Source organism: Lissotriton helveticus, chromosome 3_1, assembly GCF_964261635.1.
Source record: "Lissotriton helveticus chromosome 3_1, aLisHel1.1, whole genome shotgun sequence".
NCBI classification, from domain to species: Eukaryota; Metazoa; Chordata; class Amphibia; order Caudata; family Salamandridae; genus Lissotriton; species Lissotriton helveticus.
The window spans coordinates 799,998,456-800,012,959 of NC_136061.1; the positions used below are offsets into that span (position 1 = coordinate 799,998,456).

The 14,504-nt window shown below is 44.7% G+C and overlaps 1 protein-coding gene across 3 annotated transcripts in view; it reads left to right on the forward strand.

Annotated features, from left to right (window-relative positions):
• NUCB2 (nucleobindin 2) overlaps positions 1 to 14,504 on the forward strand; it is a 449,912-nt gene that overhangs the window by 279,134 nt on the left and 156,274 nt on the right. For all 3 annotated transcript variants that reach the window (XM_078681045.1, XM_078681047.1, XM_078681046.1), the window contains exon 9: positions 9,458 to 9,550. In XM_078681045.1, the coding sequence (XP_078537171.1) occupies positions 9,458 to 9,550 (93 nt within the window). The remainder of the gene's footprint in view (positions 1 to 9,457; positions 9,551 to 14,504) is intronic.

Consider the following 14,504-nt stretch of genomic DNA (forward strand, 5'->3'; position numbering starts at 1 on the left):
CGATTGAGGTTGTCCCGACTTCTGTTGGACTAGGCAGCTGTCCTATCTGCTTTCCTCTTTTATGGTCTCGTTGTGCGTTGCCTCCCAAGGTCCGCCATCCCTCTAACCAGTCCCATGCTTCCTCTGCTGTGTTAAAGTCCCTTCTGCAATCCCCCTTAGTCTTGCCGGATACAACATCATGTATTTTATTTCGTATTTGAGGTCACCATGCAAACGTGCAGCCTATTCAATGGGATTTCTGTTGTGATAGTTAAGTATCCGGCTATTATCATTCTGGGTGGCAAATAGGTGTTCTGTGTGCCCCCTCTATGGTGAAGTAGTTGGACAGTCTCTTTGGTTTAAGATGTTGTAGTATTCGGCCTTCCAGGACTAGGTCTATGTTAGGCCCTTTAGCCATTTATGCCTTCCGGGGCCCCCTCCACAATGGTATTTCTTCGGGTCCTTCCATCCTGGCCCAACAGTCTCGCATCCATGGTCTCTTGTTTCTTCATAGGGTCTGCAACTGTTCCTCAAGGCGCTTCGTGGGTTTCTGTAGCTTTGCCACTTCAGTTTCTGTCGTCGCAACTCAAGAGTGCTGATCGCCTCTTTTGGGACTGCATATTTATCAATTTTATTGGTCTGGGACCCTGTCTGACTTCAAATTTGGGAGGCGCACTTACTGCCCTTCCTTTTCACCTCTTGATGGCCAGGTAGGCCTCCCTACACAGCTGCAAACTTTGATGGTGTCAGCGGGCTGTTGGATTGGCTCGGGTCCGGATGCGCACCTTGAGGATGGCAGCCGGTTGCTTACTCCTGCCTCAGGTCCTGGGTTTGAACTGGTGTGTGCTCACCGCTCCCCCTTGGCGCCCTATACTGGCCGCTATATCCAGGCTTCTTTGATCATGTGTCGGTGCCTGAAGGACCAGCATTAATTTACTCCATGCGCAGAGTTCTTTAATGGTGACGTGTGTGAGTATGTACTTTATTACCTATGCGCACTGATAGGGGGGAGGGGGAGTTCAGGATCTCCCTGGGCCTCGGGGCCCCTCCTGTGCTTTTTGTCAGGGTACACCCCCTGGACTCCTGTGCTCTTTTCTCGCCGGCGAACGTGTTTACTTTCTCACAGTCTCAGTGTCAATCTTCGGCTACGGGCCTTTCCCAGAGCATGTACCTCCTCCTTCCCGCTCGGGACTGGCTCCAGGGTACTGGTGGGGGAGTATCTATCACGATTGAACCGTCCGTTCTCCTGGAATCCTCGCGATCGACTCTTTGCAATCCTTTGGTCGCATTCGCTGTTTGCAGACCACTCCTCCAGGGCGCGATGTTTTAGGCCTTGGAGTGGGCCGCAGGTTCTCCGATCGCAGCGGCTGGGGCCAAATCTTGTTGGGGTGCACTCTGCCGGCAGTGTGCTGTCCCCCCACTGCGGTTCCACAGGGCCGGGGGCGGTCCGTTTTCACCACCTTAGCGCCCACGTCTTTCCGTACCTGACGTGTCGCAGAGCGGGCACGCGCAGCCCACCTCCGTCGGCACCCTCCACTGGTGGTACTGCGCAGTTCTGGAGCTGCCCTGTGGCCCGTCTTTCTTCTCTGAGCTGCTCCTCACGCTGCTGCACTGTTTCCGCCACTCCAGGAACAAATATTTATGCAGATATGGGGGTGTCTTGCCTGGCGAGGGCCAGAGCTCCCACACTAAGCAGCCATCCGAAGCCACGCCCATTTCTCACATTTTTTATGGCTTCACCCTTTGAACCATTACATAGTTGTCCTTAAAGGTTTATAGCGTTTAAAACTATATTTTTGGTTGCAATCACATCCGCTAGGAAGATGAGTGAATTACAGGCTGTTCACTCCAAGCCTACTTTACATCAGTCAATGCGGATAAGATAGTTCTTAGGACCAGAGCTGCTTTCCTGCCTAAGGTGGTCCCTCCTTTCAACTTGGGGCAGTCCATTACCTTACCCCCTTTGTACCTTCCACCTCATCCTTCTAAGGAGAAGGAGAGACTTCATCGCCTGGACCCCAAGTGGTGGTCATTTTCTACTTTGACAGAAACAAGGTTGGACGATCAACTCTTAGTTGGTTATGTGGGCAAGATTAAAGACAAGGCTGTCTGTAGGAAAGGAAAGTAGGATCTGCTTTCATGGTTACCCCCACATTTTGCTGGTATCGTGATGTTTTTCTGACTAGTGTGACTGGGATCCTGCTAATCAGGACCCTAGTCTCTGTGCTTCTTCCCTAAATTGGATCATGTTGAGTACTTTTCTTTTTGCGCCAGTCAGCGCAGATCCGGGAATAGCTACCGCTTAGTCATTTATTTTGCCAAGGTGTTTTGACATTTTTTTCCTCCTGGTGTGGCAGGAATGTTATCTAAGAAGGCAGACCCTTCAGGGCCCGTAACTGAACAGTGTCCGTGACAGCCAGCCCCTCATCTTGTTTGACTTTGATGCCGCGACTACGACCTGAAAGGCCTGCTCCAATGCCGTGCCATGCACTCTAAGGCCTTGAGGAAGCAATCCCTCAAGCTCCTAGTAGCTCGACGTAGGACGCTCCAATGATCCAAATCCTAGTTGAGTGGAAGGTCCTGGAATCGGTCGCTGAGTCTGAGATCCTCATTGCACTCGAAGCGGTCAGGCCATTCGGGTAAGTCCCGCTCCCCCAAGAAGAAGTTGTTAAAGGGTGTTTCGACTTCACACCGTCTGACGGCCGGCGAGATGAGGGAGTGTAGTCCCTCGAGGCCTGACTCTGCGATTGAGCCAGCGCCTGGGCTGGCACAGCGCCTTCAAGAGTTTCCAGTTGCCAGAGCGACCCACGCCCAATTGAGAGAATTTTATGAGGCTCTGCACCTCCTATTTCAGCAGCTTGTTCCCTCTGATGCTGTCCACGCCGTCAACTCTTGCCGAGTTGGTAGTTGAGGCACAGGGATCTACAGAGGGATCAGCACCCGTCATGCCATCTCGATCTTCCCCGGCGCCGGTCCTGAGATCCAACTCTCCTGTCAGCGCCGTCCCCATTTATATCACTGAGTCTGACAAGGAGCCTACTTGAGCAATGCCTTCTAAGCCACAGCCTGAGCCCTATTCTTATAGGCTAGGATTCGGGGAGGCATAGAAGGGGTAGCTGGACCATTAAGAATACCAACCATACAATACCAACATGGACTGGTGTGAGGATTTCGAAGACGCCAGCGGACTGGTACCTCTCCGTGTACTGGCATGCTTTCTTCTCCTAACATGGCTACAAAAGAGGGAATATCATTTGCAATGGTGGTGAGGGATGCAGCTAAGTTCACCATTAGATGTGGACTGGACACCACTCACTCACTGGGCAGAGCGGTTTTGTTGACAGTGGTCCTACGGCGTCGCTTTTGGTTGAGGACAACTGGCTTTCTTGTAGATTTCTAAACATCACTTATGGAAATGCTGTTTGATGGGTCCCGTCTTTTCGGAAATAAGGCCGATTCAACGCTGGAGTGCTTTAGGGACAGCAGGTTTACTGCCAGATCCTTGGCCCTTTTTCATCATCTTTTGTCACATCCATTCACCTTTTGCTACTTTTGTGGCCACTGAAGGGGCATCCAGCTGTGTCTCTTCCCTCCCCGACAAAGTGGTGTGCAAGCTTCTCAGCCTCTGCATGGCGGAGGATGTGGTATCCACAGATCCCGTGGATCGAGCAGCCAGTCCACAACTTCCCCCGACGGCCGCTGCCTTCAAACCTTTATGGTCTGCCCTCTTATCACCACTAACCGGCTGAATTGGCCATCACCGGCCATACTGGCTGTCTATAACATCATGGACTGGTGGGTTTTGCAGATCAAACGAAGGAGCTTCTCTCTCCCCTTCGAGACTACTTATCTCGCCATGCCACCAAATTGCAGGCTGATGAAGGACCACCTCTCCCTTCTCCACCAGGAAGTGATGGCTCTTTTAGCCAAAGAATCCATAGAGAGAGTGCTGGTGCTAGAAGTAGGTCCTTCTACTTTCTGGTTCCCGAGAAGGACCAAGGTCTTCATCCTACCCTCGACCTGCACTCTCAATTTCTTCCTCAAGAAGTTGTTCAAAATTCCCACTCTAACTCATGTCCTGTCTGCCCAGGACCCAGGAGACTGGATGGTAGTGTTTCACATAAAGGACATATATTTCCACATACCCATCCTGCCTGCCCACAGCGTTACCTACGGTTCAGGGTGAACCACAAGCACTTTCAGTTTGCCATGCTCCCTTTTTGCCTTACCAGTGCCCCTCATGAGTTCACCAAGGTGGTGGTCGTGGTGGTTGTGGTTGCTGCTCATCTGCAGAGATCAGAGGTGCCAGTCTTCCCCTATCTTGACGACTGACTGTTGAAAGTGGGCTCACCCGAGGCTGTTGTTTTCCACCTCCAGACTGCAGCGTACCTTCTGCATTCACTGGGGTTAACTAACAATGTGCCGAAGGCATACCGGACTCCCTCTGACATTTACTTTCATTGGAAGTGTATTGGACACGGTGCAGTTTCTGGCCTATCCTCCCGAACGTCTAGCCCAATATATTCAGGCTATGATAGCATGCTCGCTGGCATATGCAAGCTCTGCAGTGAGACCTTGCAGCTTCAGTGACTGCAGCATCACGGGAATCTGTTCAACATGCTCCAGATCTCAGAAGAAAACTGCAAGAGATCTTCTTCAGCCAGAACTGACGGTAGTGACCGATGCATCACTCCAGGGATGGAACAGCAATCTGTGAGGTGGCGATCAGAGGCCTCTGTGTCCAGCGTAATCCAGAATCCACACAAACCTGTTGGAGCTCTAGGTAATCCGTCTGGCTCTGAAAGTCTTTCTAACCTCCAGCAAGGGAAGGCTAGTCCGGGTGTTCACTGACAACACCCCCGCCATGTAGTTCTGCAACAAAAAGGCAGGGGTGGGGTTGTGGACCCTTTGTCAAGCGGCTCTACGTCTCTGGACATGGCTGTAACGTCTGGGCATTTCACTGGTGGTTCAACATCTGATGGGCTCTCTGAATGCAAGAGCGGACAATCTCAGCCGAAGATGCCTAGTGGATCACGAATGGCGTCTTCATCGGAGGTTGTGCAACGATCTCTTTCAGTAGTTGGTAGAGCTGTAATTAGATCTGTTCGCCACTGCTGAAAGTGCAATGTCAGCAGTTCTGCACGCTGGAGTTTCCAAGGTGGCTCTTGCTCCGAGACAGTTTTCGACTCTAGTGGAATGCGGGCCTCCTGTGCACTTTCCCACCCATACCACTCCTGCCCAGAGTTCTCAAGAAGATTAGGTACAACCGGGCCCAAGTCATCCTTGTGGCACCCGACCGCGTGATGAGAGTCTGGTATCCTGAGCTGTTTGGAGGACCGAGGACCGATGCCCATGCTGATCAGTCTGCCCCTTTTGGAGGATCTTCTATCGCAGCAGCAGGGGAGGGTTCTCCACCAAAACCTGTCAACGCTTCGCCTTCTTGGGAGAGATTGAGCGGCAACAGTTGACATCCTTTGACCTCCTGCCCAAAGCCTCCAAATGTTATTCTGGGAGCCAAGCTTCCTTTTGCCAAAACGGCATATGCCTGTCGTTGGAGCAAGTTTGTGGCATGGTGTGCAGAGAAACAAGTTGACCCTCTTTCTGCTCCCCTCTCTCAGGTTATTCTGTTTATTTTTTCCCTTGCCAAACCAAGCTCTGCTCTGGGCACTGTTAAGGGCTATTTTTCAGCTATTTTTGCTTTCTTGCGTTTGCCTGATCAACCCCTTCCTCTTCCAGTCCTCTGTTGTACCTAGGCTCTTAAAATGTTTGCAACATGTTTCCTCCTTCTCCCTTTATTATGCCTCAGTGGGACCTTAATCTGGCCCGGAAGTTCTTAATGTGCGCTCCATTTAAGCCTTTGCGCAACTGTCCTCGCAGGCTTTTTACCATCAAGACGGCCTTCCTGGTGGCAATAACATCTGCCTAGAAGGTTAGTGAGCTTTAGGCCTTGTCATCCAAGCCTCCATACCTTTACATTTACCCAGACAAACTGGTGCTTCGTATGAGGGATTCCTTTCTCCCAAAAGTGGTCATTTCGTTTCACATAGGCCAACCCAGCCCTCTACTTACTTTTTATGCTCCGTGAAATCCCTCCAAGGGAGACGTGTCTTCACTGTCTGCACCCAAAAAGAGAGTTGTCTTCATACTTTGACTGCCAACAAGAGTTCACTGTGGATGACCAACTCTTCGTAGGGTATGTCAAAACGAAGCAAGGACAGGCCATACTGAAGAGGACCATCTTGTGATGGATCGCGCTCTGTAAGAAAATCTGCCTCGCTTTGGTTAAGAAGCAACCCACTGAGTGTTTGCTTGCCCATTCCACCAGAGGTAAAGCTTCAACCACTTGGTTAGCAAGCGGGGTTCCATTCCTGGACATCTACCAGACTCCTGGTTGAGGACTACTGGCTTTTATGAGGATGTCCAAAAATAACTTATGGACATTCCCTTTGATGGTTCCCATCTCTTCCGAGACCAAGTGAATTCAGCGCTGGAGCGCTTTAAGGACCTCAGGACTCCAGCAAGGTCCTTGGGTCTTTCCATGGCCCCTCATCACCTCCAGTCGGCAACGTGGGTTTCCTTGCACACATTTACCAAGCACTACTGCCTGGACTGTCAGGTCTGTAGGGATGGGCACTTTGCCTGTTCAGTCCTACATGACTTCCTCATGTGAAATCGGTCCGCAGACCAACCTCCGTGGAGGTATTGCTTGGGTATCGATTCGAAGGAAGAAATTTGTGGTTAGAAGCTTCTATCAGATGAACAAGTTACTTACCTTCGGTAACTCCTTACCTGGTACAGACTCTACTCTGTCTAGCCACAGACTCCTTACCATCCCACTCATCCTCCTCACTCTGCAAACGCATTTCCAGGGGCGGATCTTCCCCTTTAAGGGTACTAAAATTCCACTCCAGTGGTCGATGTGCTTTGTAGCTCTGCACTTCTGGCGTGGAAAGTCACAAAGTATCACTGACATCAGGTGGCGCCTGTATAGGCACAGTGCACGTCACTTCTGGAGCCTACAACACCAACAACGCCACGTGGAGCTGAACGACGCCACCTGGAGGCACGCAAGGGTACTGCTCATGAAAAATATCCAGATCCAGTCTGATGCCTGAAAATAATTTTAACCCCTTCCATGCTGATGACGGCCCCCGGCCGTCATGCATCACAGTGGGCGTGTGCTGATGACGGCTGGGCGCCGTCATGAACCCGCCCACTCAATAAAACTGCCGCACAGGTGCAGAATCGCGGCCGCGCCCAAGGGATTAATGTAAGGAATCTGCAGCTAGATATAGCCTTCACCAGATAAGGCGTTATGGAAGGTAAGTAGCTTGTTCAATGTGTCGAGAAGAAGCACATGTACTACAAAATTATGACAGAATGGATTATGTCAATATAGGCTGCATGCCATGTACTCTGGGTTTCTGGACCTTATTGGTGAAATCATGAATGTCCGCCCACCCCCATTCTTGGTGTGCATTCCCCAAAATAGAACTACTGAAAATTTGTGCTGTTTGTCATTGGGTGCAATAAATTATTCCCTGTGCATTTAGATTATGGGTTTGTAATTCTGAAATTCGATCAGATACTCTGTAGGTCACTAGGAGGCTCTCGAATGTGATTTGGGGTTACGGATAAAGCAACCTATATCTACAGGTTGTGAGCGATGCTCATGTGAAGCGCCGTACAGCGGGCTAATGTTAGCTTACCGGACCAATTAAGACACTATAATATAGCATACCTGTAATGATTGATATGAGATGATAGGACTAATGATCTTTGACTGTGTGGAATAAATAATGGATAGTCTGATATATGCTATTTTCATGCAAGTTGAATTTGAGATACTATCATGATTATTGCCTTTAGAAGGTCCATGTTGGTTCGAAGCATTTAGACTGTTAATGAGTTATCTGAAATGGACAAACCGGTATACTGGATACTAAAAAGAATAATAAAGGACTGAAATGTAATCTACCTTGATTCCGTGGAGTGCTTATAGACTTATTATTTGGAAGAATACACATCTCATTACTGAGTGCATACTAAAGAAGATATTCTCACTTTCTTGTATAAATACTGACAATGCATCACAGATGAACTAAGAGGGTGGAACAGAGTTTAGGCATCAGGGAGGTTAGCAAGAGATTTAACAATTTGGATGATTTCTCTGTTATTGTCAGAAGCTGTTTTAACCCGTTTGCTGCTTCGAACATTCTGTGCCAGTGCGGAACGCTCTATTACATGGGCGGGCCGCGTCGGCCAACGGACGTGCGCAGCACTACCGAGGTAGTGCTCGCGACGGCCGTTGGCCGACAAGCAACAAACTGGTTAATATGCCTGGCATAAACATTTGCTCAAACAACTTGAATTATTTTTTTTATAATTATGAAGAGTGAAGCGATACAGTCATTACTTGGATGGGGATAAATGCCTCTGCCAGTCTTTTTCTTCTTGATTTCAGTGAAGTTTAGAGTTGCGAAGATCTTGATTTAAACCTAGGGGCTGTAGGCAAGTGGTAATGGCTGATTCAATGCTTTAAAGGGTGAGTGAGTCCAAAGAATCTGAAATCCAGGAATTATTCTACTCTTCTTCCTCAGACATAGGTAGGCTGGAAGAAGGTTGATTTCTTATGGCGCAAATCTTCCAGGCGTGTTGGGTGAAGTTTAGACCAGAGTCTTTTTAACAATGAATCGAAGGAGGAGGGGTCCTAGGACTAGACAGTGGTTGCTTCCAGCTGAATACATACCAATCAGACTAAATCAGAGGTGCGAAGTAAAGAAAGGTGATTTTGTCAAGTGGAGCCACAATTAAATCTAATGCGTACAGTGCATGTTATAAGTCAAGCCCACCACATGTTGGGAAAGGCGGAGTGCAGTGCAGGATATTGTAGTCATCCAGAGCCAATAACTGGTAAACCTAGAAGTTAAAATCACTTATTACAACAAGCAAAGCCCTCAAAAAAAGAACCAGGTAGTCTATGAAACAAGATATAAATCAAGATGCTGAACCAGGTGGAGTCCTTTAGGAAAGCACCAGTGCTACATGTGTACCAGTGTCATTTGTATTACAGGAGGGGCTGCAACCCCTTCTGGTAAAACAAAAAGTGCACTGGGGGTGAAAAAACATTCCCACACACATGTTGTCATCTTGGTACACGGTCTGTAATATGGCCCTTTATCTCCCTCTCCCCCCCACCCCTCATCCCGCATGCTGTGTGGAGACATAACTGTCATAAACTTCTTTTTTCATGCCCATTAGACAGTTAACTCCTCTGTAGATTTTTAATTGTTTACCTCGCTATACTCTAACTCTAGCATGTGCACATACAACTGGAAAAATGTATCATTTTAAAGAATCTTGTACCATGAGTTTGCTTGGTGATGCTGATGACCTTCATCATGTAAAAATATTCATGTTTCTCACAATCTGTTTATTGTTGAAAGTGTCGACGGCTGATTCTTTTTTTTATTTTCAGTTGGAGAAAGTTTATGATCCAAAAAATGAAGAGGATGACATGGTAGAAATGGAAGAAGAGAGGCTTCGAATGAGAGAGCATGTCTTAAATGAGGTAAATGACTGAGTGACTGTTATGGTACCTACATAAAGGGGGCACATTTATCAAATGAGCATTATTCTATTTGTAGCTAGAGCTCTAATACTGTTATACAATTACCTACACCAAAATTCAGAACTAGGGGCCCGATATACAAAGATCAATTTACAAACAAAAATGTGCCATTTGAACATGAACTGTCTGTAAATTGAAATGCATTTTGCTATGTGATCTACATTCGATTGGAAATGCAGTTTGCGATGTGAACTATGTATTAATAGGTCACCGCAATTTTTACATGGAGTTGTAAATGGGCCTACCTAATATAAATTAGGCAAGTTGCAATTCTCAATCCCCTTTGAATGGCTGGGCATGCATTAATGGTTGCCTGCAAGGAATAGCAGGTCACCATCCTTCTGTTTGCTTTCCCAAACTGTTTTCCTCTTCTTAAAGCAACCCACTTGTCTATTCGGGACCACATATGTAAGAACAAGCAGCGGTGTGCTAGCCCACTGCTTGCTCCTCCTTGAGGCTGTTCAACATGATTCCCAAAGGGAAAGCTGTCCCACAGGGATGACTTGATTTTTCTGATTCACACACCTACACTTTTTAGGTGTCTGTATCTGATGAATGGTTTTCAGCCACAATTATGGTCTCAAAACATTGATATTTTCGACTGGACTCACAAATGGTAGGGAGATGCTACTTCAATGACCCATCCTATATTACATTTCTAAATGGTTGCAAAACCCCTTTTATAAGTCGACAAGAACTATCCCAACTTCTAACAATACAAATGTGTGCTCGCCTGACTCTGTAACCACATCTATCATTTCCAACTCCTGGATCAAGGCCAATCTTGTTTCCGCCCGGGCCATAGTCCAGAATCTGCTTTAACTCACATTGTGGATGATGCGCTAAGAATGTTGGACCTACTGATCCTTCTTGACCTTTCGTCAGCATTCGATACGGTCAAACGCGTTAACCTAATTGACCTTCTGGAACACAGCACGGGGCTGTCTTGGCCTGTACTAAACTGGTTCTCCTCATTCCTTCATATCAAATCCCAAAGCTTCAAGGTGAACCAATCCCTGTCCCATCCTGCGCGGTCACTCTGGGGGATCCTCAGGGCTTAGCGCTTTCACCCACGCTCTTCAGCCTGTTCATAGAGCCTCTGACAGAAATTCTGAAATCATCCAGCATTCACCATCACATGTATGCGGATGATACCCAACTATACCTCCTCCAAGGACATTCAGTCCCTCAACTCAGTCCTTCTGGAAACACAAAGCTGGCTGACACGTAACCACTTGAAGTTAAATGCTCTCAAAACTGAATTCCTCCTAATCGCACCCCACAAGCAATCTCCGGTCATGGAACAATGGTTGAATCAGCTTACTGCTCTTAACTTTAGACCTCACCTCTCTGGGTATTGTGTTAGACAAAAGTTTGAACATGCAGAAGCACATCAGTTCCCTCACCAAAGGAGTGAACTTCCAACTCCGAATCCTAAGGAAACTCAAACCTTATCTCCCTGCTCTTGACCTAAAGGTTGCAGTGCAAGCTTTGTGGCTTGCCCAGAGTGAAGACAGCTCATCTTAGGGTTGCCCTCAATTCTGCTGCTAGGTTCATAACTGGCACTAAAGAATACAGCCATATTTCTCCGGACCTGCTGGCCCTGAACTGGCTTCCATATGAAGCTCTGATTCAGTTAAAAATTGTATGCATGGCACACAAAGCCATTCACTTCAATAACTTGCTGTACCTCTCTAGAAACTGGAGCTCTCATGTGGGTAGAGAGCCTCCAGAAGCGCCAGTACCTTATTGCTCCAACCACAAAAATTCAAGAAAAGAAAAACCTACAAGCATTCTCCGTTATCGCTACAAGGATTTAGAACTCCCTTCACCCCCGAAGTCAGGGTGAACCCTTCCACTGCCCTCTTCAAAAAAGAAGTCAAAGGTCTCCTGATGAAGAAATTTCTGCCTCAGTCTGGCGAATCCATTCGATTCTGAGGCCTCAGCTGTTGATTTTTTTGGCCAGCTACCAGGGTCACAAGAATGCCGAACTTTATAAGACTGTGTATTTTTTTGCTTTGTTGATTCTCTTTTGTTTACTTCTACCCTTCTTGATGTATAAACTGTAAAACGCTTTGATACCCTCAGTGATCATGTTTGCGCTATATAAACCTTTCTAAATAAATAAATAATGAAATACTCTTTTAAGGTTGCAACCACTTTTTTGTGATTGGCAGGGTTTGTTATCATAAGATTGTTTTCTACTTGAGTCCCATAGTTCCTTGCTACACACGGCGCTGGGAAACAGTAGGAATAATAGTAATACTTAAATTAGAGGACAGAAGTGCCTGTTTGCCAACAATAGAGAATTATGATTTCAGAAGTGAATGGTGACATTTTACCTCACTTTGGTCCTTATTATTAGTGACCCAGAGCAGTTTCCCAAGAGGGGCTATTGCTCAGGGCCATTCGTAGAACTGTGGTATATCCAAGTCTGGGATTAGCAGGTCTGAAAATACCAGACCTGCTAATGCCAGACGCAGAGACACTGGAGTCTTGTGTGATGCTGCAGACCGTTGCTGCACCAGGCCCGTGCCTGCCTTGCTCCTGCACAACTGAGGAGCAGCAAGTGCTCCACCAAATCTGCCTTCGCCCTAAAACTCGCCACCCGCACGCCAGCATTTATTATAACACCTGGACCCATCAGTGTAACTCTGATATCCATGCATAATCACAAAATTCCTTTTCAATACTTGGGGCCTTCCGCTGGTTCCGTTCTTTGGGCACTGAGATTCAAGAGTTGGGTGGAGTAAGATATTGTTATAATTGTATGACCTGTTGCTCCTCTTCTAGATGCCTAAAAGGTCGGAGGTGAATTTAGTAGTGGCAGATGAAACCCGCTGAATGACAGTTAGGTTTGTGGCAGTCCATGTTGATTCTCTCTAGACCCTTCTAGAAAGTACATTTTATACACTGCTTTGAAGAGCAAAATTAAGGCTCATCCTCATTTAAATACACAATTACCCAAGTCATTCAAATCTTTTTCTCTGCAAATCTGGTTGAAATTTGTTTGCTAGACAGTAACCTTTCCAAAATTGGAGTAAGCTAAAGTGTTTAATGGAAAACCTGCTGATTCTTAGAGTATTTTTTACATATATTGCACGTAAAACGGATCTTGCATACAAGTGATCTTAAGACAGTCATCTCAGTGATATACAGGGTACCTGAGGTTAGCCCCAAACGAATAAATGACGTTACAACACAAAACATTACATTGCACGCTTTTAGAATGCAGTTTTATAACAAAAGTACCATTACATCGCATGTTTTGACAACGCATACCATTTCAATTCAAAATTCTATTTTGATTCCATGTTCCATAATCCATAGCTCAAAATCCATCTCGAAACAATTTTATTCGCACATCCAAAAACCAAAAAAGTGGATGTAGAAATATCCAATCATCTATTTTCCAAAATGGAAATCTTTTTTTTAATCATATTAAAAATACAGCTACCCGCAATGGCGATAGGTCCTTTTTTTTTTTTTTTTAAACTGTTGCAAAAATAAAAATATGCACTTTTTGAAAAACTTTGGTTTATTGAAGTGTTTAATGTATATATTGTTAATAACTTTATTAACAAAAATTGTTTTAAAAAACGAGACCGGACTTGGGCCTACTACTGCAACCTGTAATGGAGTGAAATAGTTGGTTAACACACAACAAAAGTACCTAAAACACATTTACTACATCTATCTACCTCCCTCCTCTCTCCTTACAATAAACATTACCACTACACTATGTATTTTAATAATTTACCTTGACTGAGCGCTCCCTTGCATCTGATCCATAGCTCGAAGATCCCCTTAATGACGAAAGTTACGTTTATGCGGCAACGTCATATCTTTATGTAAAAATGAAAAAAGGACATTTTCTACCTTTGACTTCAATGCAAAAGCGTGGGGAAAATTATCAAGAAATGTGTTAAAAAATGTAAATGTACATAATAAATTGGCAATTTATTTTTGTTAATTATTTAAACTATTTTTTGAATATTTTTTTATAATGTATTTGCATAATATTTAAACATTAAAAATGTTAATTAATTACATGTCTTGTATTTCTTTCTTCATGTTATATTATATTAAAGTCATATAAACAGTACAAAATATTTTTTTCTTATACAGTCTCTTTTTTATAATGTTTTTAAACTTTATAGTGTCTTTAATTTTAAAATACCTTTTAAAATATTAAATTCCTAATTTCATTATAACTTTTCATATATAACTTTTAATATTAATTCCTTACCAATAATTGCACAATAATTTTGTTATATTTTTCAATAATCTTTAAACATTCACCCTTTTATATATTTATAAATTAATATCTAATTATGTATTATATAAATACTTTAATATTTACTTTAATACCCAAGTATTAAAATCAACAATAACAACCTTTTTTGGACATCTTAAATATTTAAAAAATAAAATTACTTTAGCATTAAATGTAATACCAAAGTAGTTAAATAAACATACAAATAAACATTTACCACCTTTTTTAAAAACGACTTTAGTATTTAATTTAATACCAGAGTATTAAAATAAGCAATAAGCACCTTTTTTAAAATCTATTAAATATTTAAAAAACAAGTACAAAATATAAAATAATATACATAAAACAATGATTATTAATTAAAAATGAATACAACTACCAGACAAATACTTACCATCCTATACTTACCAATGCATTGTAATAGCATGCGTTGTAATAGTATACATTGTAATGGCTTGCGTTGTAATGGTATATGCATTGTAATGTCATACGATGTAATGGTTGTCTGCATTGTAATGGTTGCGTTGTAAAGGCATCGCGTTGTAATGCCTGCATTGTAATGGATGTCTCCCACCCCAAGCTATTCTGCAGTGGATAAAGCCTAGAAAGAACACCTAG